This window comes from Saccopteryx bilineata, chromosome 2, assembly GCF_036850765.1.
Source record: "Saccopteryx bilineata isolate mSacBil1 chromosome 2, mSacBil1_pri_phased_curated, whole genome shotgun sequence".
NCBI classification, from domain to species: domain Eukaryota; kingdom Metazoa; phylum Chordata; class Mammalia; order Chiroptera; family Emballonuridae; genus Saccopteryx; species Saccopteryx bilineata.
This window is the reverse complement of record NC_089491.1, coordinates 272654285-272679799: the sequence shown is the minus strand read 5'-3', so window position 1 is coordinate 272679799 and position 25515 is coordinate 272654285. Positions and strand designations below refer to the sequence as shown.

Sequence of the window (25515 nt, the reverse complement as noted above, 5' to 3'; positions counted from 1 at the left end):
TGGGGGCGGAGCCAGTCACCACCTGGCAGTGAGCCTGCACGGGGCTGTTCCAGGACACTGACCTGCTGTCCCCGGGCATGCTGGTGAACTCATCGCAAGGCGGCGGTGCTGGTGGCGGTGGCCTGGAGAGCAGTAAGCACCTGAGCCGCAGCAACATCGACATTCCCCGCAGCAATGGCACCGAGGACCCCAAGAGGCAGCTGCCCCGCAAGAGGAGCGACTCGTCCACCTACGAGTTGGACACCATCCAGCAGCACCAGGCTTTCCTGTCCAGGTGGGTGGGGCTGGGGGGGGAGCCTGCAGGTCAGTCAGGTCACAAGGCCCGCTGCCAGGGGAGGGTGGGGATTCCCATGGGAAGAAAGGCCGTCTGACCTGTGGAGGCGCAGTGAGTAAGGCGTTGACCAGGAACACTGAGGTTGCCGGTTCAAAACCCGGGGCTTGTCCGGTCAAGGCAGATACGAGGGAGGGAAGGTCAGCGTGATGGTCTTGGAGGTCCTTCCGGCCCCACACTGGACCCACAGCTCATCAGCCAGGAGAAGGTGGTTTGTAGGATCCAGGGGTGAGCTTGTCCCTGCTTAGGGCCATCTTGAACCAAAGGGGACAGATTAGGAGGGGGAGGGCAATGTCGGGGGCAGAACTGACTAGGGGCAGCATGCTTCCTGTCAGGCCTGTCCCAAAGGCAGTGAAAGCCCCCGAAAGAGGTTGACATCAGCAGGCCCTGGGCAGCTGCACCTGAAAGGCCGCACAGGGGTCCAGCCTCCTTAGGCTTGCTGACCCCTGAGGGGCCTCCTTCGGGAGCCAAGGGTGGGCCAGCCCTGGGAAGGGCCTTAGTGTGACCTGCGCCCCTACCCCCACCCCGCAGCCTCCATGCCAGTGTGCTGAGGAATGAGCCCGGCTCTCGCCGCTCCAGCTCCTGCACCATGCTGGACAGCTCAGGGGCCCTCGGCAAGTTCGACTTTGAGATCGCTGACCTCTTCCTCTTCGGGTGCCCGCTGGGGCTGGTCCTGGCCTTGAGGAAGACTGTCATCCCCACCCTAGATGGTGAGAGCCCTGCAGGGGCAGGGGCAGGAGCAGGGGCAGGGTGGGAGACACATGAGCCAGGCATAGGGCCTCCGTGGCCCCCTGTCACAAGGCCATGTCCCAGGCCCCTTCCGGTATCAGCCTCTTGTTGGCCCTCCACACTCAGGGTCCGTCCCTCTTGCATGCTCCTGCTTCAGCAGCTCAGTCTCTGGCCCCTGGTTCAGATAACTGCTGTTCTATCTGCATGGCACCGCTGGGAGCTGAGGTCCAGAAAGGAAAGGGACCTGTCCAGGGTCAGATGGGGACAGACCTAGTCTCCCAGACCCAGGGTCTTCCCCAAAGGAAGAAATATGAAGCCAGGCACCCCCACCCCACCCCAAAGCCTTCTAGGTGCAGGGGCCTTCCAGCCCCGAAGGTGCCATGGCCACCCTGCTCCAGGGACCCTTCTCACAGTCTGCACACACAGAGGCTGGACAGATGGACTGAGCATCCTGTCAGAGCAGCGGTCCCTGTCCGATGGCCCCCGGGATCAACCAGTGTGGCCCCACCATCCTCACTGTGCAGGGCCCATGTTATGTCCCCAGGTTATGGTGGGGGACACTAAGTCTCCGAGAGGTTTAGATCCCTGTCCAAGAGCAGGTAGGCAGGGGCTTAGATATAAGTACACAGAGACATAGGGACAGTGATTCTTTGTAACAGTTGTGTTACAAAGAATGGGGTGGAACGACATGTGCTGACATGAAAGACTATAAAATATTGTGTGTTAAATGAAAAAAAAAGCAAAGTTCAAAAAATATAGCATATGCTTGACCAGGTGGTGGTGCAGTGGATAGAGTGTCGGACTGGGATGCGGAAGGACCCAGGTTCGAGACCCTGAGGTCGCCAGCTTGAGTGCAGGCTCATCTGGCTTGAGCAAAGCGCTCACCAGCTTGGACCCAAGGTCGCTGGCTCCAGCAGGGGGTTACTCGGTCTGCTGAAGGCCCGCAGTCAAGGCACATGTGAGAAAGCAATCAATGAATAACTAAGAAGTCGCAATGCGCAACGAGAAACTGATGATTGATGCTTCTCATCTCTCTCCGTTCCTGTCTGTCTGTCCCTGTCTATCTCTGCCTCTGTAAAAAAAAACAAAAAAAACATATATATATATATATATATATATATATATATATATATATATATGGCATATAGTCCTATTTGTGTGTGTGTTTTAAAAGTGAGTTACACACTACGGATAGTTTATACAGGTTTCCCCCACTATGTAAAAGTGGAGCATTCCTATGAAACCTTTTGTAAGCCAACAGGGCATAAATCAGAGAATCATTTATATGGGATTTTTTTTTTTTATCAAGTGAGAGACAGGGAGGCAGAGAGACAGATTGTCGCATGTGCCCAAACCGGGATCCACCTGGTAAACCCCGTCTGGGGCTGATGTTTTGCCCATCTGGGGCTGCTGCTCTGTTGCTTGGCAACCTAGCTATTTTAGTGCCTGAGGCGAGGCCATGGAGCCATCCTCAGCACGTGGGGCCAACTTGCTCATTTGAGTCATGGCTGTGGGAGGGGAAGAGAGAAAGAGAGAGAGAAAGAGAGAGAGAGAGAGAGGAGAGAGAGGGAGGGAAGGAGGGAGGGAGGGAGGGAGGGAGGGAGGTTGGAGAAGCAGATGATCACTTTTCCTGTGTGCCCTGACCGGCAATTGAACACAGGACTTCCACATGCTAGGCTGATGCTCTACCGCTGAGCCAACCGGCCAGGGGTATATGGGAAATTTTTGAGCACTCCCAGACCCCAAAACAACCTACCAATTCATACCAAATACGCCTAGTTATGTCTAGTTTTCCCATCTATAAGTGTAACACCCTAATGAGGTCTCTCAGGCTTTTCTGATAGCTTAGGACACACATCTTGCTAACAGCTGTTCAAAATTAATCGAAAGCACAGATGCTCACAGACACAGTTCAGAGCTCTGACCGCAGGATGCTGAGACACTGTATGTGGTTCCGGGGAAGGAGCTCAGTGGGCCGCTAGGCTGCCTCGACAACAGCTCATGCCAAACAAACGCTGAATGCTGTTTTCCTTTTTTTTGTTAAAGCAAGTGCTCTTCTAGTCCCTTCTGATTAGTGAAAATGGGTCCAGATGGTCCCCAACTTATGATGGTGCAACTCATGAGCTTTCAACTTGACAATGCTGCAAAAGCGGCTAGGCATTCAGTAGGAACCGTACTTTAATTTTTGAATTCTGATCTTTTCTTTGGGCTAGTAATATGTGACACAATACTCTCATGTTGCCTGGCATTGTAAAGTAGCCTTCGTGGAGATGATTTTGCCCAAGAGTCAGGCAAGGTAAGTGTTCTGAACATGTGTAAGGTGGGCTAAGTTCAGCTATGATGTTGGGTAGGTTAGATGTATTGAATGCATTTCCTTTTTCTTTTTCTTTATTATTCTTTTTCCAAGTGAGAGGAGGGGAGATAGAAAGATTCCCACATGCACCCCGACCGGGATCCACCAAGCAACTCCTGTCTGGTGTTGATGCTCTGCCCATCTGGGGCTGTGCTGCAACCATTTTTAGCACTTGCACAAAGCCATCCTCAGCGCCCGGCCGATGAGCTCTAACCAATGGAGCCATGGCTGTGGGAGAGGGAGAGAGAAAGAGAGAAAGGGGGAGGGGTGGAGAAGCAGATGGACGCTTCTCCTGTGTGCCCTGACCAGGAATCAAACCAGGGACATCCACACACCAGGCCTGCACTCTACCACTGAGCCAGCCAACCAGGGCCTCAAATGCATTTTCAACTTAAGATATTTTTCAATTTACAATGGGTTTATTGGGACCTAATCTCATCTTAAGTCGAGGAGTGTCCATATTAACATAGGCCTTTTGTAAAAGCATAGTGGCAGAACATGAACTTTTGAATACAGGGGGTAACCTGTACTTATATTCTTACATTCACGTCAAGGGGTTGAAACAGCAGCCCATTCTGACAACCTAGGAGACAATGCCAGTTCTAGTCTCCTCTGCGCATGCGTGAAAGGCTGCGCCCATGGGGCTCCAGCCACCGGGCTCTCTGGTGTAAGGCAGACTTTTATTTATGTCTTTTATCATTCATATATCCTGTTGTACTTTTAAAAAGGGTTGTTTTGATGTTGTTTTAACCACGTTCACTATAACTTTTCAATTTAAAAATGGTTAAAAACAAAGGGACAATGGCACAAACAGATCCCAAAATGATGGAGACACACGGGTTTTCTATAGCGGGACCACCATGGGTCCCAGCTCTACGCCCCGCCTCCTTGGGGCGGAGCTAGCAGCCGCCCCTGCAACTCAACCCTCTCCCAGTTTTCCAGCTCCGGCCTGCCTGCCAGCAAGTCTACAACCTGTTCCACCCCGCCGACCCGTCGGCCTCGCGCCTGGAGCCCCTGCTGGAGCGGCGGTTCCACGCGCTGCCGCCCTTCAGCATCCCCCGCTACCAGCGCTACCCGCTGGGGGACGGCTGTTCCACGCTGCTGGGTGAGAGCCCGCGGGCGGCAGGGCGGCAGGGCGCCGGGGCGGGGCGTGGTGTCGGTTCCGCTCCCCGGTGCTACGAGCCAGGATGGGCCTGCTGTGCTGGGGAAGGACAACCGCACTGAACACTTGAGAAGCTGCGCACCTGTGTAGGGGCAGGTGTGCGGGCCCGCCTACCCCGGCGAGTTGGGGATGATGACAGGTTCTCACCTCCATGCCAGGGACAGACTACCATCCGCGCCACCCACAGAGGCAGAGCTGAAGGACCCCAGGGGTCCCCTGCTGGACCCTGTGATGCCCAGCCCAGATAGGGGGGCTCAGGATGGGGCGGGGAGGAGCGCACAGAGTGGATCTGGGCAGGGTGCGATGCATGAGGGCTGCTGGGTGTTCCTTCCAGCCCTCACCCGGGGAAAGGTCCCACGTCCTCCACCCCAGCGTGTGTCCCAGTGTCCTGTCACGTCCTGGTCCTTGAGCCCTGCGTGCGTTGTGTCTGAGTGTGTCGGGATAGCCCACACGAGTGTCCGTTCTTGTCCTCTCTGTTCTCTTCCTGTCTGCCTCCAGTCGAGACCGTGCAGAGAAACCCCGAGCTGGTCCTGGAGGGCGGCCCCTCAGCCCCTCTCCCATCCGGGGATGGCTTCCTGGAAACCAGTATTCCAGTGCCCGCGCTCACCTGGCAAGACTGCCCGAGCCTGGGCTGTGCTGAGTGTGTGTAAACCTCCTACTCATGGTGGTGTCTGCTTTGCTGGCTAACCACTCGGGAACCCCCTGCCCCATGCTCTTGGCCAGTAGGAGTTTGTGGAACTGAAGTGTTGAGGAGGGGCAACCAGGCAGGACAGACAGGTCCTGGGGATTAGGTCCTGGGGAGCAGGTGTCTCCTCACTGCACACTGGGGCACAGCCAGAAAGGGACCCAAAGCAAAGGGAGCCCAGGAGCCCTAAGACGGAAGCAACTGTCAATGGTCACCCAGCACAGGTGCCAGTCCAAGGGTTCTTTCCCCCATCGTGAGACTGGCAGGGGCAGCTAAGAGATGGGGTGAGGCCCCCAGCCCACCGGGACTTACCTGTTCCCCAGGAGGAGCTGTCAGTCCTGGTTAGGGGTTGGATTCTCGGGGTCTGCTTCTTCCCTCCTGCACCTATCCAGATATGGGTCCTGTAGCTGAGCCCCTTATCCGTGCTCTGCACCCTGCCCTGGCCGAAGTGAGCCTGCTCCGGCCCTCAGCACCTGCCTCTGTAAACGTGGGCTGTGTGTGAGAGATGCATGTGAGGCCTCAGCCTAGGACATGCCTGAGAAGCCACCGCAGGCCCCTGTTGTTAGCGGCCCTCAAACCCAGCTGGCATGGGCGGTGGGTCAGGCCAGGCCAGGCTGGGCTGGGCCCTAAAAGCCAGGAAGGCTAGACTAGACCAGATCAGGAGCCCTGTGTGGGGTACAAAGGGTGCCTGGGGGTTGGGGGCATGGGCCTGGCCACACTACCTCCCTGCCCGCTGTGTCTGTGTCGGTCCTCTGTTCGTCCTGCCCCGGCCTGCCCTTCCACCCCGCCTCAGCTCTGTGCCCTGCCCTCTCGGCCCTGAGCAGGTAGGCCTGGCACATGTGGGCCTGGTCTCACGGCCAGCCCTACTCGTCTGCCGCTGGGGGTGTCAACCTGGCCTGGTACAGACACGACTCCAGTGCCCCCAGCCCAGGCGCATGCCGGACCCTTCCTCCCACTGCTCAGGGGCTGGGGGGCTGAGCTGGCAGGGCCTCCCTTACCCCTGGGTCTCTGGTCCCTGTCCCCCTGCAGCAGAGGCACTCCAAACCCACAATACGGTCTTCCAAGAGCACATGGCCCCCTCCTCGCCCAGTGCAGCTCCCACCACCCGAGGTTTCCGCCGAGCCAGCGAAATCAGCATCGCCAGCCAGGTGTCCGGCATGGCTGAGAGCTACACGGTGTCCGGCATTGCCCAGAGTGAGTGCAGGAGTGCCCCGCCTGCCCTCCCGGCAACCTCCCGTCTGTCCTGCAGGGAGCAGTGTCCCCCACCCCCCAGGGAATAGTTGGCAATGTCTGGATACAGGTGAGAAGAGGGCACTACCGGCAGCTGGTGGGTGGAGACCAGGGGAGCTGCTCAATACCCTGCAGTGCCCAGGACGCCCCCACGGAGAAGAGTGATCTGTCCACAGAGGCCTCTGGAGGGATGGAGTGTTAGAAGGGTTGGTACGAGGTCGGCGGCCCCATCTCAGAATGCTGGGAGCAGTGGGCCTGGTCCGAGCCCAGGGTGCTCCCTGAGGGAGAAATCTGGGGGGGGTGGCATTTCTGGACAAGTAAGTGGAGCTGGACAAGGCAGAGGGGTGGCTGAGGGAGCCAGGGAGGTGAGGTCTCACCGTGGCCACCAGGCCCCTCCTGCCACCAGGGGGCAGAGGACACATGGCAGCCTTCAGACCTTGGCTCCGTGGCTCCTGCCCATCTCAGTAGGTTCTCTGCATCTAGGCGGAATCCAGTCACCCCTCCTCACCCTCCCCCCGCCCCCAAGCCCACTGCCTCTGCCATCTGGCCTGCCCATGTGACCTCAGGCTGCCTCTCCGAGCAGGTGGTCCTGGGGCGAAGCCTGGTGCAATGCCCTCCTGGGAGGAGGGCCAAGGGGCCTGACAGTCTTCCCAGCGTCCTTCCTGGCCAGCGGGCGCGCTGAGGCCTTTCCCTTGTTCTCGATCCTCAGAGGCCCCAGCATCGCTCAGCCACACCCCCAGCATCAGGCGCCTGTCCCTGCTCGCCCTGCCCTCCCCACCCCCCTCTACCCCGGGCCCCCGCCTGCAGGCCAGGCGGGCAAACCCCCACCTCCCCAACTTGGACGTCAGAAAAGGTACCGGGCATCACATGCCCTCCACCCACACCAACTGCCTTCTCTCACTGGGGTCTCTCGGTTTCCAGGCACACCTCACTGCCAGGCCCTGCTCACCCACCCTGCTGAGCCCTAACCCAAGAGCTGGAGGCTGGGCTGGGGGCACTTGCACATCCAGGGAGAGGGCAAGAGCAGCTGGAGTTGGTGGGGGAGCCAGTGGAGCTGGAATGGGGTGATGGACCAAGGATTGTGGATTGGCCAGACTGCCGGCAGAGGGCAGGAGGCAACCTTTACCGAGTTTACCGGGCATCTCCTGCATGTGGCCGCCGGGGAGGCACTTTACAAGCCTCACCTCTGGCTGTGGCAATCGCCCAGCCCCGCGTGGGAGCCAAAATTCACACTCAGGCCTGTCTGACCTCACCGGGCCCGTCTGACCTCACCGAGCCCCAGGTGCTGAGGGGGATGCAGTCCATGCCCTGGAATCCAGGCATTGTGACTCCACGGCTGTGAAGCCCTCCATAGGTCTGCGGGTAGACAGAGGCCAGGAGGGTGCCAGGAGAGGACAGCAGTGGAGCCTGGGGCAGAGGTCACCAGGGTCTGCGACAGGACCAGGGACAGCTCCACACAGGCTTTGCCCCTCCCCTCTAAGTCCACTTCCTCACCGGAGGGCCTGCCACTAGCTGGTGCTGTGCATGCTTGCCCTCTCTCGGGGCCTCCTGTGGCCTCCCCTGCTCCCCTGTGTCCCCCAGCCTGGCAGGGGGACGCTCCCTTTGGCCGCTGCCCTTTCCCTGGTCGGAGGAGGGTCTCGTGTCTAGGCTGAGCCTGGCCTGAGGGGCCAGGTGACCCTCAGGGATCCCATCCCAGTCATGGCCCCTCCTCCTGGCAGTTGCTGCGAGGTGGTGGGGCCAGAAGCGGATCGACTATGCCCTGTACTGCCCTGACGCACTGACGGCCTTCCCTACGGTGGCCCTGCCGCACCTCTTCCACGCCAGCTACTGGGAGTCCACGGACGTGGTCTCCTTCCTGCTGAGACAGGTACCCGGAGTCTCACCGCAGGGCCCCGAGCAGCATGGCTGCTGATGCAGCCCCGTTTCATAGAGGAGGACAGTGGGGGACCCTGCCCTCCGATCTCATCAGACAGGAGCAAGCAGGATGGAGAGACCCATGGGGAAGCTGAGATGGGCTGAATGCATGGGCAGTAATGGGACAGATGGGAATTTGGGAGGCTCGAAGGCTGAGTTGTAGTGGGTTGAATAGTGGCCCCCAAACCCTCACAGCTTCCTGTTTGCAGCTCCGAGGGCCACTGGCCTCTCCCTCCTAGACCAGGAGGTCCGGGCTTGAGCCTGCTCCACGGCCTGCCTCTGTCCCTCTTCCCAGGTCATGAGGCACGACAGTTCCAGCATCTTAGAGCTGGACGGCAAGGAGGTCTCGGTGTTCACCCCCTCGAAGCCGAGAGAGAAGTGGCAGCGCAAGAGAACCCACGTGAAGCTGAGGGTGAGGGATCCTCCAGGTTCCGGGGCCCCCTGCCTACTGTCCCGTGGAATCCTCACAAGAAGACCCATCTTATAGATGAGAGAACAGTCACAGGAAGTGTGCTCTCTTAGTCAATCCTTCGTCTTTGAGGTTGGAGCTGTTACCCCCTTCACAGACAGGGCAGTGCAGCAAGCTTTCCTCTTTGCCCCAAGGCCACAGGGCTCAGGGGTTGACCTGGACTTGAAGCCCAGCTCACCCCACAGGTCCATGGGAGGCATACGCTGAGCCCGGGAGACCCCACCTGCCTCTCCATCCCCAACCCTGACCAAGCCCCACCCCTCCTCTTCCCAGAACGTGACAGCCAACCACCGGATCAATGATGCGGTTGCCAACGAAGATGGCCCACAGGTTCTGACAGGCCGATTTATGTATGGGCCCCTGGATATGGTCACCCTGACTGGGGAGAAGGTAAGGACATGGGGAGACAGCGGGAGCCCCCTGTCTCCCCCTCCATCCAGCTAAGGTGTGGGGGTGAGAGACCAGGGACACAGCCCGCTCGTGACCAGCCTGCCTGGACTCCCAGGTGGACGTGCACATCATGATGCAGCCGCCCTCGGGTGAGTGGCTGTACCTCGACACGCTAGTGACCAACAGCAGCGGACGCGTCTCCTACACCATCCCTGAGACTCACCGCCTGGGCGTGGGTGTCTACCCCGTCAAGATGGTGGTCAGGTACGCGCCTCTTTGGGTTGGGCAGGTGGGCTGGCCTCCTCTGGGGCAGGAGGAAGGGGCTCCAGTGGTTTCTGATGAGCTGCCCACTCCTCCCAGGGGAGACCACACATTTGCGGACAGCTACATCACTGTGCTGCCCCGGGGCACGGAGTTCGTAGTCTTCAGTATTGATGGCTCCTTTGCCGCCAGCGTGTCCATCATGGGCAGCGACCCCAAGGTGCGGGCCGGGGCCGTGGACGTGGTGCGGTGAGTGGCCCTGAGGGGCACAGCGGGTGCCTGGGATACCAGAGCAGGGACATTTAGCAGGACCTTGGGACGTGGGGAGCCGGCACCACCACTGACTAGCTGTGTGACTTTCATCTGATTTCTTGACGTTGGTGCTTTGGGCCCCTCAACGGGGAAGTTGGGTCTTCCCAAGACCAGATGCCATAGAGGGCACCTGTAGGATTGTGGGACTTAGGCTGTGGGTGCTACACAAGGGCCGCCACCGTTGTTGATGCTGCTGTTGTTGTTGGAACCTGATCAGAGATGCCCACGTCAGCAGTTCCGCAGCAGGGGCAGCCCAGGAAGGGGGTGGGGGCGGCCATGGGACACCCAGGCCTGCCCCTCACCCCCTAGGCACTGGCAGGACCTGGGCTACCTCATCATCTATGTGACTGGCCGGCCCGACATGCAGAAGCAGCGGGTGGTGGCGTGGCTGGCCCAGCACAACTTCCCCCATGGCGTGGTGTCCTTCTGTGATGGGCTGGTGCACGACCCGCTGAGGCACAAGGCCAACTTCCTGAAGCTGCTCATCTCCGAGGTGAGTCCTGGGCGGAAGGGGAGGGGAGGAATGGCGTAGCAGTGGAAAGGCCGTGCTTATACCCACTCGGATCTCGCCCACAGCTGCACCTGCGTGCGCACGCGGCCTATGGCTCCACCAAGGACGTGGCGGTCTACAGCTCCATCAGCCTGTCCCCCATGCAGATCTACATCGTGGGCCGGCCCACCAAGAAGCTGCAGCAACAGTGCCAGGTGAGCGGGCAGATCGTGGTGGGCAGCACCAGCGGGTAGCCCCAGGAGCCCTGCCCTGTGTCAGCCTCCATCCTCACTGCCCATGTCTCCCTGCCCACAGTTCATCACCGATGGCTATGCGGCCCACCTGGCCCAGCTCAAATACAACCACCGGGCCCGGCCAGCCCGCAACACGGCCACCCGCATGGCGCTACGCAAGGGCAGCTTCGGTCTGCCAGGCCAGAGCGACTTCCTGCGCTCCCGGAACCACCTGCTCCGCACCATCTCGGCCCAGCCCAGCGGGCCGGGCCTCCGGCACGAGCGGACGCAGAGCCAGCCCGATGGCGAGCAGCGGGGCCAGCGCAGCATGAGTGTGGCGGCCGGCTGCTGGGGCCGAACCATGGCCGGCAGGCTTGAGCCGGGGGCGGCCACAGGCCCCAAGTAGAGAGCGCCCTTAGTGAGGCGCCGCGGTCTCCATGGTGCTAGGCCGGGCGGCCAGCCCACCGGGAGGCCTGGCCTGGGCGCGCATGCTGTCGGCTGTGGACAAGCTTGTTCCAGGGCTCAGCAGAGGACACCAGCTGTGCCCCACACAGCCCCCCCCCCAGCCTCACCTCACATCCCAGGGTCTCAAGGGGTTCCAGCTGGTCATGGAAGCTGGCGGGACCACCAGCCCCAGGAATGATGGAAGGACCCCCCCCCCAAGTGGACCAGCCTTGAAGGTACTCCTGGACCAACTGCCCTGCACTGACCTCGCAGAATCCTGATGCCAGGCCTGGGCCTCGCCTGCCGCCTCCTTGGCCACTAGCTTGCCCCAACCCTCACCCCCACACACACACACCTGGTAGCAGCTCCAACGGGGCACAGACTGCATCTTATTAACTTGCATTCCTCAACTCGCCACCTCACTGGTTCTGCACTGATCTCTGAGGGCAGAGGCCCATTTAGCGTCTCCTGAAGCTGCAGACGCACGCATGAAGTCAACACCTACTGACCTGGGAGCTACTGTCACACAGAAGGCCTCAGGGCAGCAGGTCCCGGGCACACAGGAGAGAAAGGCCATATCCTGACTTCTGTGGCTCTGCCTCAACGCCCCGTCGGGAGCCACTGAAGCTGTGGGCTGGGCGTAGCCTGCGGCTCTGAGCAGAGCCCAGGCAGCAAGGCCACGGGGCGGACCAGAGCCGGCTCCCAGGAAGCCCTGCCCCTGGCCTGCGGGGCCCAGCCGCCTCTTCCACTCCTCACCTGCCATTTAGCTGGGCCCCATGCCTCGGCCCTCCCGCGTTTCTACACCTTTCTACTGCTCGATCTGATTTCTATGAGGTTTTTTTTAAATGAGCAATCCTTGGCTGCTTCCTTTTCTTAACTCTTTCAGTACCAAGTGCAGCCGCTCCACATGGAAACATCCAGCACTGTGACGGAGTCCAGCCTGCTTCTGGGTCCCAGGGGCCTGCCTCCTGCGTTGTGCAGTGGGGTGCGGGGCTCCCTGCCTCACCTGACCCACTGGGTCCAATGAATTTGTACTCTGAGGTGGGTGGGGTACACACTTCGGTTTTTTAAATGCCAATTCCGTTCCAACACCACCGCCACCGAGTCTAAGAAGCCACAACTTCAAGGCAGGCAGCTATGGCTTTGCGCCCTAGCTGGTCAAGAAAGACCATGCCATCCTGCAGGGACTTGGGTCTGCACGTCAGCCCTCTGTCCCCAGAACCGACCACGAGCTCAGCTGTGGCCCTCGGCTCCGAGAGGCCCCCACCGCTGCTCTTCCACTTTCTTCAAGGCGGGGAGGAACACGCTGGTCTCGGCCAGCTGGCCACCAAGCTCCACGTCCCAGAAGCTGCTGCCCAGCTGGACATGACCTTGGGGCCTCGCGGCCTTGGGGACTGGGATGGAGAGGCGCACCGATCGATGTTAACATTTTCCTGTGTGTAGATATGTACAGCCAAAGGGTCATGTAAATGTTCCACAAAAAGTGGGTCTATACAGAGTGAAAGCTATTTATTTTGTGCAGAGAAAACCTGTCTAGAGGGATGGGACTTTCAGGGTTTATTCCTATTTAAGATGTAGCGTTTTGTTGTTGTTTCAGGCATTCTGTATAAAGCAACAATTATTTTATGGACCAGGTTTTATTATAACTGTTGCAGTGAAAAAGTGCAACATCTGACCCCCTCTGCTCTCCAGCAGGGAACTGCTCCGCCTGACAATCACTGCCCCGCCCCGCGAGGGGCCCTGTGGCCAGTGCCTCCTCTCTGGGCCCCACCTCACCCCGCCTGGCCTACCGCCTGGATGACTAGCCATCAGGAGAAGCACCTGGAAGAGGCTCGGGCCTGCCTGCAATAAAGGCTGAGGATTCCTGGCCCAGGGAGGCTGACTGGGCAGCAGGCTCGGCCTCTCCCAACGGGCAGCCCCCCGACACACACACACAGCTCTGCATTCCCCACCTTCCTGCCCAGCCGCCAGCCATGCCAAGGACAAAAGCAATAGTCCCCTGGGCCTCTCGCGGTGGCCCTTAGCCATAGATGGTGAGATGGGCAGCCCCCCTCCCCACCAACATCTCTCTTCTGTATCCAGGTCTGCTTCCTCCTTCCCTTGAGATTCCTTGTGGCACAGTCTCCTCTTGGGGAAGCATTCATTTTTCAGAAACTGAGAGAGGGAGGGCAGAGTCCCTTAAAAAAATACCAAAAATGTTTACAGTGTTGGGTGCTGAGCTGCAGGGCTCAAGCCTGACCGGTCATTACCAAAGGGTGAGGCAGGCCTTGCTGACTGCCACCCCCACCCCCAGGCCTGTTAGAGTAGAAGCCTTAGTCCCACTCCCACCCCCAGGCCCCAGGCCTGAGCCTCAGCACACCGTCCCACACCTGGCCACCTGCCGCCTTTTGATTTCTAAAGAGGGAGTCAGCAGAGACCCCGCACCCTGCCCAGCTCGACCTGAGCTGCCCACCTGCCTGCCACATTGGTCTTACGTCTCAGCCCCCACCTGTCTGTCTGTCTGGGCCACGTGTGAGCAGTGTCCTGACTCACTCCACCCGCTCTTGCTGTCCCTGCACCATCGGGCCTGAATGTGCTCTGTATACAGTGTCATTGTCTATCACACAAATTAAAGAAACAGGAAGGCTTCCTTCTGGGTCTCATTTCTGTGCCAGCGACCAGAGCGGCGGAGGGGGGAGGGGGCTCAGCCTGTCCTGTAGACAATGGCAGCGGCACTCACTCTAACACCAGCAGGCTCGCAAGGCCTTACCCTGTGCCGGCCCCTTCTAGCCCCTTCCTGGGCGTGAACGTGGCTCATCCTGACAGCACCCCAGTGACATGGGCGCTCTCTGTCTCCGCATTACGGAGAGCACAGCTAGTGAGCTGGGTCAGGGGTCCCTCCGGCCCTGAAGGAATCGGGTTAAAGACCAAGTCTCTAGGTTTGGGATTCAGCAGGGGGGGGCAGTGATTCTAGAGAATGGGCACAAAGCACCAGGGAACACCCCACCCCAGCTTTCCCCAAAGGCTGCTGCAGCCCTCATCTGACCTCGGGGCAGTCTGCCAGCACCCCTCCAACCCCCTTAGCACAAAAAACAACAGAACAAGGGCCACTTAACTATGTTTTGCCTGAATAGTCAGGTTTTTTATTCTTCCCTCAAAGATCTCTGTTGTGGGTGTTGATAGTCCTATTTTCTGCTGCTTTGCTCAATATATAGTGTTTCCTTTATCCCTCCTACCTCAATGCCCCACTATATTTCAGGCTGGGACCTACTCCTAATTTAGAGCTCTCTTTCCCCCTTTTGCCAACTTCTATTATGAATCTACCTTTGCCACCCAGCTTAGTGTATCCCAAGGTTCTCTTTACCATGCCATAGTCGCAGAGCTCCAGGGAAAAGCAACCTGGTCTCATCTCTCCAGGCAGAGGAGAACAGAAGCTCCATATCCACACATGCTGCAAATGGCTTTTCCAGTCTACCTGAACCATTACCAGCTAGAAGCAGCGGTCATTGGGACTCGGACATGAGCTGCAAAGTATAGAATGGCGACAATTCCAGTGCCATGCGGATTTTTCCTGGATGTGGACTTTTCCTGGACTCCTGCTCCCTGTGACAGCTCCTAACAGACTGAACTGGGATTGGGTTGCATTTTTCAGGGATTTGGCATGGTGATGGGGCCAACTTGGACTTGGTGAACATGTTAAGGACACTACTCTTTTATGGATTCTTGCTGTATTGGACAAGAGTTTGCTTAAAGGCTTTTAATCACTGTAAAAAAAATAGAAGACTGGATAAAGAAGATGGGACACATACACACCATGGTATACTATTCAGCTAGAAGAAATGATGACATCGGATCACTTACAGCAGAATGGTGGAATCTTGATAACATTATGCAGAGTGAAATAAGTGAATCAGAAAAAAACAAGAACTGCAGAATTCCATACATTGGTGGGACATAAAAGTGAGACTAAGAGACATGGACAGGAGTGTGGTGGTTACGGGGGGTGGGGGGAGGGAAGGAGGGAGAGGGGAAGGGGGAGGGGAAGGGGTACAAAGAAAACTGGATAGAGAGTGACGTAGGACGATCTCTCTTTGGGTGATGGGTATGCAACAAAACTAAAAGACAAGATAACCTGGAAATGTTTTCTTTGAATATATGTACCCTGATTTATTGATGTCACCCCATTAAAATAAAATTTTATTTATTAAAAAGAAAAACCAGAACAGAAGTCAACGGAGGGAACGTTTAATATCTGTGAAGTTGTGCTCGTTCAGAAGGGGGTGCTGATTAGGACAGTGACCAGTCCTCCATCCCTGCATGAGAGTAGGCTGGGCCGCAGGTTGGTCCACAGGAGAAAAGACAAACAGTGCCCATCGGGCTTCCTGCTGCCCACCCTATCGTGCCACTACTGTCCACAGGCCCTGGCTGGCGGGGCCCTCAGGGCAGCAGCCCTGCTCGCATCTGGAAGGCCAGGCCATCCCCTCGGGTGGCTTGCTAGGTAAGAAAGCACACAGGAGGGGACACATCACAAACAGAGCTGAGGGTGGGCCCTGGGCAAAAGGGTGACACCCACCTTGTTGATCTCCCTGTGTCGTTCCTTGGTTACAATTTCCTCTAAGACCTCGCCGTCTCCCTTAATGAGCCTGGGGGGGGGGGGGGGAGAGCAGGCTGAGCCTCTAAGGCCAAAGCAGTGGTGCCAGGCCTCAGACCCCGTCCCTCTGCCTCTCCCACCCTGGGGACAGGGACAAAGGCAGTCAGGTGGGCCGTGCCATCAGATCAGCCAACAAGGGCTCTCTGATGACCCCCAAGAAGGCCCTTCCAGCCCCTGCAATTGCTTGTTCTGAGCAGTAGAGAGGAATGGCCTCAGAAGCCTCGTCACCACGTGACGACTTCTCTGCCCACCCTTGGCCTTTCGGCAACAGCAGCTACAGAGCCCCCTCCTGAAAGGGCGGGCTGGGGGCTGGGCTTCGCACCTGGTGCGTCCCGTTTCTGGGTCCACCACCTTGCGGATGACACTCTGCCGGGCATCCCACTCCTCCTTGGTCATGGGCTTCATGGCCTGGATGCGAGACTTCTGCTCATCGGTCAGGACTGGAAGGGGAGATGGCAGGGAGGCGGTGGTCAGTCCTCGGGGAAGAGACCCTCCCAGTCCCACACATCCAGCAGCACAGTACCTGGGCCATCCTCTTCCTCTCCGGCGGATCTGTGCCACTGGTCCAGCGAGGGGCCTGGCAGGGCCTCTGCCTGCTGTCCCTTCATCTTCTCCTTGTCCTTCTTCTTCAGCTTCTTCTTCCTTTTCTTCTGCTGCTTCTTCTTCCTCTTCTTGTCCTTATGCTTCCGACACTTCTTCTGGCTGTCTCTGGAGGAAGAGGAGGAGGACGAGGAGGAAGAGGAGCTAGAAGAACTGGAAGAGGAGGAGGAGGAGGAGGAGCTGGACCGTGGTCTCCTCCGGGCCTTGTGTTGGCTTCTCTCTGTGACGCAGGGAGAAGGTAAGGCTGGTTGGCCAGGAGGGGAAGGAGTAAACCCTTCATCCCCGCACTCTGGCCTGTGCAGGCTCAAGCCTACAACAGAGGATGAGACCTCCTGGCAGGAATCAGCACTGTCTGGAGAGGCACTTTCTGGGCGCCCCGCAGTCACTGTCTGACTAGGAGCAGGACAGTCAAATCCCACAGGTTCCGCCCAGCTGCACAAAAGAGCGTAAACCTGTCCATTCAGTGAGCCACACTCCATGATGTCTCTCCATCCAGATATCCACGTTGTACTCTCTGCACCCCTCTGACTACTGCTCACTGCGATCTCCCCACAACCATACCCAGGAAGCCAGCCCAGCTGCCTGCAGCTTTCCCCACGAAGTTCCCACGCTCCTTTCCCGTACACCCCCCCCACCCCATCCTCACCCTCCGCCCCAGAGGAGGTGGTGCTGGCCTTGCGGCTCTGGGATCTAGAAGCTGAACGCCTTCTCGGGGCGTCCTTACTGCTCTTCTTCCTTCTCTTTTCCGACCCTCGCCCACGGGACCGGCTACGACTCCTCGAGCGCTTGCGAGAGCCGACGTGAGCCATAGCGCCGAGGGCTGTAGAAGGGGAGACGCGCTTCAACCGAGGGTCTCGGGGGGCCGGGCGCAGACTGGGCCCCAAGGTCCTCGGGGGCCTGTTACCCACCTCCACCCCGGGGCAGGGACATGAGAAACTCGGGCGCAGCCTCACGAGCCTGCGGCACCCCGACCCCTGGGGACCCGGGATCCTGCGCCACAGACCCTTTAAGGCCCCGCCCCCCGTCGGGACGCTCCAAGCCAGCGCAGGCGGCTCCGGCTCCTGCAGGATCCGCGGCGACCCTCACCCGCCCGGTGCGTTCTGAATCCCTTTCCACGCGCTGCTGCCCTCCAGCCTGACTCCCTCAGCCTTATGGAAGGTCCCCGAGGCTGCTCTGTTCCCGGCTCCACCGCCCACTGCGTCTCGCCCCGCCCCGCGCCTCCGCGTGAGGAAGCGACAGCGAGGTGACTTCCGGTCCCGGGGCGGTGCTGCGAGGGGCCGTCCGGCTGCAAAGCGGGGCTCTGTTGCCTTTAGTTCTGAAGCCCCAGCTTTCGTCTCGGGGGGGGGGGGGGGGGGGCGCTCGGGACACGGAGCCCGGCGCGCCCACCTCCGTTTCAGAGTTCAGCCGAAGAGCCAGGTTCCACCCCCAGGCCGGTGCAAGGCCGTGCCTGCGCCCGCTGGTCCTGGCCGAGATGTGCTCTCCAGCCTGGAGCCAGTCCCCGAGCTCGTGGAGCGTTGGCCGCGGCTGTGCCCTCTCCCATGATGCCCTTCCAGCGGGCCCGCGGCACCACAGCCGTCTCCCTGACGTTTCAGCGCAGGCGACCCCACTCCGCGCTGCTTTCCAACCTGGTTAAGACCTGTCCCCTCCATCAGGCCGTGAGCTCCAGGGCTGAGACGCCTTGGTCTTTCTTTCTGTCGTCCCCATCAAGTAATACGCAGATTGCCAACTCAACTGCCCATTAGGGGCCTGAGAGATCATGACAGTGAATGCAGCAGGGGTTCCTGTGCGGGGCTGCCCCACAAGTCTCTTTAGGAGGGCAACTGATACTGCTCTAGCTGATTTCTGCCCTGTGGGAATGGTGTCTAGTGTTTCCAGACCTTCTCACCTTCCCAGGAAAAGCCAGAGCTCATGATTTCAATATGGAGGTCCCTGATTTTCAAACGTGTGACCCAGTGTGTGCAGCTACTCTTCACCCAGTTTGGGGGCCACCACCACGTTGCAGACCCATTCATAATAATGACAACAGCAAACTCAAGGTACTATTATAAAGCACTTTATAAACTTTGTATATAATTTGACTGTCACAGCAGCTCCTAGGACATAGGCACTTTCCAGATATGGAAACAGGTACAAAGGTCAAGTGGCTTACCCGCAATCACGGATCTGGAAGTGGCAGAACCAGAACTTGAACCCAGGCAGTCTGGCTCCAGAGTCCCTGCTCTTAACCCCTCTGCAGTAACCCGTCCACACCATCTCGAAGATGTTGTTCATGGCTTACCTGAATCCCCTTTATGGACAGAGGCACTCACCCCCAGCTGTGGTGTCCAGTGCAGACAGCTTGCACCTGTACATTTCTCTGGAAGATTGCTAGGCACTGAGAGCCACTTGTCCTGGAGATGGATGTCTGGGAAGTCATTCACACACACACACACACATACACACACACGTACCCTCTCCCAACATACCCTGTAGGCAGTCACTGAAGCAGGGGGCAAACTGGCAGATTCATGCTCCAGAGCTCCCATGGGAATGGCCTTAGTTTACATGCTATCTGAACCCACATCTAGTCCACCTCCTTGTTGCCCTGTCTGCTTCCTGGACTCCTCCTTTGGGCATCCCTGGATAAAGAGGTTCTATCTCTAACCCAACCTAAGCCAGCCAGTCTGCTAAAAGAATGACCCAGAAGCCTGCTTGTCCTTTAGAACCAAGAAGTGCCGAGGGCTGCGGGGAGTTTATTTCTGCCCGGTCCAACCCGAGGTGGCAGAGCCCTCTGTCCTGCCATCCCCGCCCCCATGGGTCCCAACCAGGCTCAGGTCAGTGCACACACGTCCACTGTGGCAGACTCCTCCTGGGTGAAGCCGTCGCCGAAGCCTTCATCGTCCACCAGATCAGGCTTGCAGCAGCACATGGGGCAGAGGCGGTTGCGCACAGCGGAGGCTCGGAGCCAGACGATGAGGTTCCATCGCTCCCCGGTGCCCAGGGGCCGGGCCCCATGCAGCTGGCCACCCCGGTGCAGGATGCCCTGGCCCACCACGTGCTCCACCTCCAGGGGCGTGGCCAGGGCTGATGGTGCCTGCAGACAGCTGGGCTCAGGCCTGGGCACTCCTGGCTGCCCTGGGCCCTGTCCCATGGGCTGCACACACTCACCTGGAAGAGGCCCCCGAAGAACAGGGCACCCCCCGTGAAGGCCTTGCCCAGGGCCACGTTGATGGTCAGCTCAGCGTTGTCATAGTGGCAGCCCAGCTCTCGGTCCTGGCCCGGCGCATACTTGACCACAAAGGCTCGGTGGCTGTCGAGCCAGCCCCCGCCACAGTCCGGGTACAGCAGGGCCATCAGCGGCTGCAGGAAGCGCTCCCGCAGCGGAGTCACCAGCGGTTCATCCAGGCCCAGTTCGTGCAGCAGCACCTGGGTGGAGATCCTGGGGTCAGCAGGAGGCTGGTGGGGTCAGCAGGGAGGCTGCTGAGGCCTCACCCTGGGTCCCTGGGGGAATCCCTAAACTTGTGTAACTTCACAATCCTTCTGCAATTCCACTTTACAGATGGGGAGACCAAGGCAGGGCGACAGCCACACAGCTCTTCTGAAACTCCGTGGATAAGTCTCCTCAGACCTGGGGTTCCGGCCTCCCAGCCCACCGGGTGGAGCCGCACCCACCCCATAGTTGTTCATGGTGTTGGGTCTCCCCTTGGGCATGTCCGACTGCTCAAAGTGCTCCAGCTCCTCCAGCAGGGCCTGGCAGAAGGGTGCTGTGAACACGGGCAGCCGGTAGATCCGCTTTTCCCCTGCAGGGGGAGACACAGCCTGTTGGCCAGGTGCGCTACTGGGGGCTTCAATCTCCCTGTGAGCTGTGTGAGCTTGGGCAGGTCTTTTCACTTCCCCCGGCCTCAGTGTCCCCATCTGTACAAAGGGAATAACACGGGCACTCTCCTCTCAGGGCAGTGATGATGGTTGAACGATGCACCGTGTGTGCAGCAGGGGAAGGTCTATTCTCGGACTGCCATGTGCCCCTGGAGCCTCTCACCCCACTTCCCCAGACGCCCCAGGGCTAGTCTCCAGACTCAGGTGTGAGTCCTGACGGGACAGGATTAGTCCTGGAACAGGAACACGCAGTAGGCCAGCCGGGGAGCCACGCCAGGACCACAGAGCCAGCGCGGGCTCTCTGCACCATTTCCCCCGAAAAGCCACCCAAGTCTGCACCCCAACCCCGACGTTCCTTAAGTTTCTGTTCCCCACAGGGAAAGCCAAGAGGGCTGCTCTTTCTTGCAGCCTGGTGGGGAGAGGCCCAGCTCAATGGAAATGGGACATTTCTTGGGAGAAACACCAATGTCCCAGGGTCCAGGGGCATTTTGGCCAACACACACACAGCACCAGCACCATCCAAACAACCTCTTTAGAACTCCAACTGCTCAGGAGTAGGTGGCAATGAGGCCTCTCTCCCCTTCCCTCTCCAAGGCTGGAAGGGGTGTTTCATTCCACATTGCACCCCGTGCCCCCAAATAGGGTGTAGGCTCCAGTAGGGGAGCGGCTGTTATATCTGTCTGCCCACAGTACTCCTCAGACCCCGGATAACTAATCATAAGAAACACAGACACTTTTATGCACTTACTGTGCTCTGAGCCTTTTATGGGCGTTACCTCTCACTGATCATCGAAGCACCTTTCCAGATGGGTGGTGGTCTCATTCCCATTTCACAAATGAGGACACCAAGACAGAAAGGGATGAAGGAACTCCCAGGGCTCCACGGCCTGGGACTTCCTGCTGGGTCCAATCAGTGGGAGACCCCAGCAGGTGAGAGGCATGTCAGAGTTGGGCGTGGCCGTATGCCCCTGCTCGGGCCTCCAAGGCTGTCTGGCAGCCCCTCTCCCACACCTCCAGGTCCTGGCAGCCTCAGGAAACTTCACTCCTGTCCACTCCTTCAGGTTTAGGGACGGCAACACTCCCCTCTATTGCTGGCCTTGATGGGGTCCTTCGCCATCCCTCACTGATCCTTGAACCCAGCCCACGCCTGTCTCAACTGTCCCTTCTGTAAGCTCTTCAGTCCCCCCTAGCTGGCTCCTGCCTGGCACAGGGCGCTGAATAACTGTTTTTTGGGTGAGGATAGATGTGTTGCTCCAGTACCTTCCAGCTCCCGCTGGTTTGGTTTTTAGCTACAGATGCAATGGGCAGAGGGACCCCAGTCTCCCACCCCTAGTCCTGCCGGGTCATGAGGCCAAGACCTCACCTGACACTGTCTCCAGCCGCTGAAGGAGGCCCTGGAGGTCTGCGCCCGGCAACATGCTGTACTCAGCCGCGGCTAGAAACTCAGGAGCCAGGGCCACATTCTGGGGGCAGAACACACACCACCCACTGTGGGGCAGGCAGCCCTCCATCCTGGAGGCCTCCACCTCCCGGTAACCTGCCCCGGCTGGGTACCTGCAGCGAGTTGTAGAGTTCAGGTCGTGCCGGGTGGTAGCAGTTGGCAATGAGGGCCTTCCTGGCAGCCGACTCCTGCCCCAGCCGCTGCCGCCGCTCCACCTCCCGCTCGAGCTGCGGTGGCACAGGGCCTGGTTACCAGGAGAGGGCCTCCCATCCCCTTGAGGCCATTGTACAGATGAGGAACCAGGCTCAGGAAGGCCAAAGCAGGGCCCAGCCTGTCCCTATGCTCCCAACTCTGGCAGGGTTGACTGCAGACGCCAAGTTCTTAGCTGAAGGGCACTCCTTCCAGAGGGGGGCCCTGCCCACTCTGAGCTGCACTAGCCTGAGCCAGACCAGAATGAGAGTCCCGAGATGTACCTTAGCCAGCTGGGACCACCCAGGGAGGTGAACAGAGTCCCAGCCAAGTCCTGTGTTCCAGAGGCTGCAGAGGGCTCTCCTGGGAAGCTTCCCACCACTGACCTCCCCCCCTGCAAGTGAGATGGGAGCAGGTCTGGCACCAGCTGAAGCCGGGTCAGGGGAGGCACTACCAGGAGCCTGGCAGCCCCAGTGAGACCTCAACCCCAGCTGCTGTGAAACCTTGAGCAAGTGACTCCTCTCTTTGAGCACAATACAGTGTGTCTGTAAAGTCATGGTGCACTTTTGACCGGTCACGGGAAAGCAACAAAAGACAATAGAGCCTGACCAGGCGGTGGCGCAGTGGATGGAGCGTCTGACTGGGATGCGGAGGACCCGGGTTCGAGACCCCGAGGTCGCCAGCTTGAGCGCCGGCACATCTGGTTTGAACAAAGTTCACCAGCTTGGATCCAAGGTCGCTGGCTCGAGCAAGGGGTTACTCGATCTGCTGAAGGCCCGCGGTCAAGACACATGTGAGAGAGCAATCAGTGAACAACTAAGGTGTCACAACGAAAAACTGATGATTGATGCTTCTCATCTCTCTCCGTTCCTGTCTGTCCCTGTCTATCCCTCTCTCTGACTCTCTCTCTGTCTCTGTAAATAAATAAAACAAAAAATGATAGAAATGTGAAATCTGGCCCTGGCTGGTTGGCTCAGTGGTAGAGCGTCGGCCTGGCATGCAGGAGTCCCAGGTTCGATTCCCAGCCAGGGCACACAGGAGAAGCACCCATCTGCTTCTCCACCCCTCCCCCTCTCCTTCCTCTCTGTCTCTCTCTTCCCCTCCCGCAGCCAAGGCTCCATTGGAGCAAAGATGGCCCGGGCACTGAGGATGGCTCTGTGGCCTCTGTCTCAGGCGCTAGAGTGGCTCTGGTAGCAACAGAGCGACGCCCTGGATGGGCAGAGTATCACCCCTGGTGGGCGTGCCGGGTGGATCCTGGTCAAGCGCATGCGGGAGTCTGTCTGACGGCCTCCCGTTTCTGGCTTTGGAAAAATACAAAAAAAAAAAAAAGAAATGTGAAATCTGCACCAAATAAAAGAAAAACCCTCCCAATTTCTGTAGGATGATGTGGCAGCATGTGCGCATGCACAGATGATGTGTATACAGTGGAGCAGCCCACAGCCATGCCAGTCGAGATGTGGATGGTACAGAGGAAAGTTCAGTGTGTTCTGTGGCTCGCTATATTCGAATCCGTGACCAAAGTGCAACGTGAATATTGGCACGTTTATAACGAAGCGCCAACACATAGGAATAACATTACTTGGTGGGATAAGCAGTTGAAGGAAACTGGCAATTTGGTGAAGAAACCCCTTTCTAGTAGGCCATCAGTCAGTGATGAGTCTGTAGAGGCTATACGGGATAGCTACCTAAGGAGCCCTTAAAAAAAATCTGTGCGTGAGCCCACATCGAACTGCACTGAATAGGTATGAGACTGGGAGAGTTTTCCTTTTATTTGGTGCAGATTTCACATTTCTATTGTCTTTTGTTGCGTTCCTGTGACCGGTCAAAAGTGCACCATGACTTTACAGACACACTGTATTTTCATCGCCAAAAGGCATGAAGTAGACAACTTGGCATTTCCCTCTTTTTTACCGGAGCCAGGCCCCAGGTGCTGCCCTGAGTGGGCAAGGAGCGTTCAAGGAACCCTTCAGTGATCTGGGGCCGGCAGGCGTGAGGCTGGGAGACACCCTCCAACTGCTGACCACGAATCTAATAAAGAAGGTCTAGGCTGGGTGTGTAGGGGACGTTGGAGGGTGGCGAGTATTATTACCTCTTCTAACAGCTGCTGGAAGTCGCTGGGGCTAACGCAGCCTCGGCTGCGCAGGATCTGGGAGCAGAAAGGTCAGTGAGCACGATGGTGTGACGCTGGGCAAGTCACTTAACATCTTTGAGCCTCAGTATCCCCTCCTACAACGGAGAGGAGAGCCCCGACCTCACAGGATCGTTGTGAGGGTAGAATGCGCCCAGAGCCGGGCTCCCAGCTGCTGTCCCTGCGCCGACAGGGCACTCCGAGCCAGGCCCTGCCCCAGCACTGTGCTTTTGTGTTACTTTATCCATGCCCCACGACAACCTCACTTAGGAGATGCTGTCATCCCCGTTTGAGCTGAGAAAACTCAGGCCCGAGGGTGAAGCCATTCTTGTCGTTAGAGCTGAGCACTGGGCAAAGCAAAACGACCTCGGCTACAAAGGTCACTCTTCCGCCAGCCCTACCCACCCACCTCTCTGCAGAGCTCGTCGAGGCCACTCACCCGGCCGTAGTCCCGGCGCAGCTGCTGCTCATTCCGGAACCGCACGTGCAGCCCGTAACGCGCCACGTACAAATTCTCGGAGCAGAAGCAGGCGCAACGGTAGAAGCGCCGCGGCGCGCCCGCCGTCGCCATGGTGAAGAGGCGGGCGCGGCCCCGCCGGTTTCCGTAGGAGCACTAAGCCCTCCTCTGAGCAGGGTGGGGTGGGTACGAAACAAGCAGCCAGGGTCCGGTGTAAATTTCCAAACGCAAGAAAGAAGACTCCGTCCCCTCTAAAATGGTCCGCTGTGCAGAAAGATGCTCCTGTGCCGGGTGGAGCCTTCTGTTTCGGCCTCGCAGTGTCCCCGTCCACTAGGCGGGGACTAATCGCCCCATTTTACAGATAGGTGAACTGAGTTACACCTTCACAGGACGTGCCGAGGCAGGGACTCAGACCCCTAAGATCTTTTGCCACCTCCCTTTTCTGCTCGGAGCTTTTGAAAACCCAGCCAACCCCACAAGCACAGTTAAAGACGCTCTGGGGTTCTATGTCTTTTCTTGCAAATGCTATGAACCTTCCACTTCTGTGCGTTTGAACTTGAGTTCAGCATTTTTCCCGGCCCCCTGCCCCCCACCCCCGCTCTCCTGTTGCCCCGCAGCGGTCACTTAGGATTCGCTGCTGGCTGCCCCGGTGTCTCCACGAAAACGCTCCGTTCGGCATGACTTCCGGTGACGCTCCCGAAGCTTTCAGGTGTGGGCGGGAGAATGAGGCGTGGTCAGTCTGTGGCCACACCCCTCACAAACAGCTTTGAGTTCTCAACTGCCGCTCTGTGAGTTGAGTGATATTTCTGTCTGTAAGGAGTGTGCATCCCGACCTCAGGGAGACCCATCACAGCACACACGGGGACCCCATCATGGTCCCCCATGCACCCTCCTCCCCTCCATACCCAGGTCTGCAGAGCCTGGTGAAGACGCTTGGATGGCAGCCCTTCCTGAGATGGGAGAACTAAGACGTGGGGCAGGGGAGGAAGTCCCATCCTCTGGAATTGGCCCCTGACCCCTGCCCTAGAGTTCCCTGCGGGACTCAGCATGGTGCGGGGATGGGGGTGGAAAAGAAGACTCTGGGCTTTGAAGACTTAAGCCCCAAATAAACAGGTGATTATACATGACAGCTCCTGTTGTCCCAGCCTCCTCTCTACTTGACCTGTGGATCTATCACCCACCTTATCTCCTTTCGTCCCTTTAGCTAGGCAT

General features: G+C 58.5%; 3 protein-coding genes across 12 annotated transcripts in view; 1 reads left to right on the top strand and 2 right to left on the bottom strand.

Moving 5' to 3' along the window:
- Positions 1-14230, top strand: part of PITPNM2 (phosphatidylinositol transfer protein membrane associated 2) — a 139218-nt gene extending 124988 nt beyond the window's left edge. For 5 of the 8 annotated variants that reach the window (XM_066260701.1, XM_066260702.1, XM_066260703.1 and 2 more), the window contains 14 exons: positions 54-274; positions 863-1041; positions 4348-4518; positions 5074-5217; positions 6290-6454; positions 7200-7343; positions 8209-8357; positions 8700-8816; positions 9147-9263; positions 9379-9527; positions 9624-9773; positions 10146-10329; positions 10413-10541; positions 10642-14230. In XM_066260701.1, the coding sequence (XP_066116798.1) occupies positions 54-274; positions 863-1041; positions 4348-4518; positions 5074-5217; positions 6290-6454; positions 7200-7343; positions 8209-8357; positions 8700-8816; positions 9147-9263; positions 9379-9527; positions 9624-9773; positions 10146-10329; positions 10413-10541; positions 10642-10965 (2343 nt within the window). In that variant the 3' untranslated portion in view covers positions 10966-14230. The remainder of the gene's footprint in view (positions 1-53; positions 275-862; positions 1042-4347; positions 4519-5073; positions 5218-6289; positions 6455-7199; positions 7344-8208; positions 8358-8699; positions 8817-9146; positions 9264-9378; positions 9528-9623; positions 9774-10145; positions 10330-10412; positions 10542-10641) is intronic. The other 3 variants (XM_066260707.1, XM_066260706.1, XM_066260708.1) reach the window with 3 other exon arrangements.
- A 981-nt stretch (positions 14231-15211) lies between these two features.
- Positions 15212-17471, bottom strand: ARL6IP4 (ADP ribosylation factor like GTPase 6 interacting protein 4). 2 transcript variants are annotated; one of them, XM_066260698.1, is made up of 6 exons: positions 17320-17471; positions 16880-17053; positions 16157-16453; positions 15956-16073; positions 15556-15625; positions 15212-15476 (listed from the first exon to the last, which is right to left on the bottom strand). In XM_066260698.1, exons 2-6 carry the CDS (start codon positions 17040-17042, stop codon positions 15420-15422), a joined length of 705 nt encoding a protein of 234 aa, XP_066116795.1. In that variant the 5' UTR covers positions 17043-17053; positions 17320-17471; the 3' UTR covers positions 15212-15419. The 2 variants fall into 2 exon arrangements, with proteins under 2 accessions (XP_066116795.1, XP_066116796.1); XM_066260699.1 differs by having other exon boundaries at positions 17237-17426.
- Positions 17472-18270: 799 nt separating this feature from the next.
- OGFOD2 (2-oxoglutarate and iron dependent oxygenase domain containing 2) lies at positions 18271-24890 on the bottom strand. 2 transcript variants are annotated; one of them, XM_066260696.1, is made up of 7 exons: positions 24286-24890; positions 23808-23864; positions 21643-21756; positions 21452-21551; positions 19885-20012; positions 19381-19638; positions 18271-19306 (listed from the first exon to the last, which is right to left on the bottom strand). In XM_066260696.1, the coding sequence occupies exons 1-7, from the start codon at positions 24415-24417 to the stop codon at positions 19043-19045; spliced, it is 1053 nt and encodes a 350-aa protein (XP_066116793.1). In that variant the 5' UTR covers positions 24418-24890; the 3' UTR covers positions 18271-19042. The 2 variants fall into 2 exon arrangements, with proteins under 2 accessions (XP_066116793.1, XP_066116794.1); XM_066260697.1 differs by lacking the exons at positions 21452-21551; positions 21643-21756; positions 23808-23864 and having other exon boundaries at positions 24286-24412.
- Between the last annotated feature and the right edge of the window lie 625 nt (positions 24891-25515).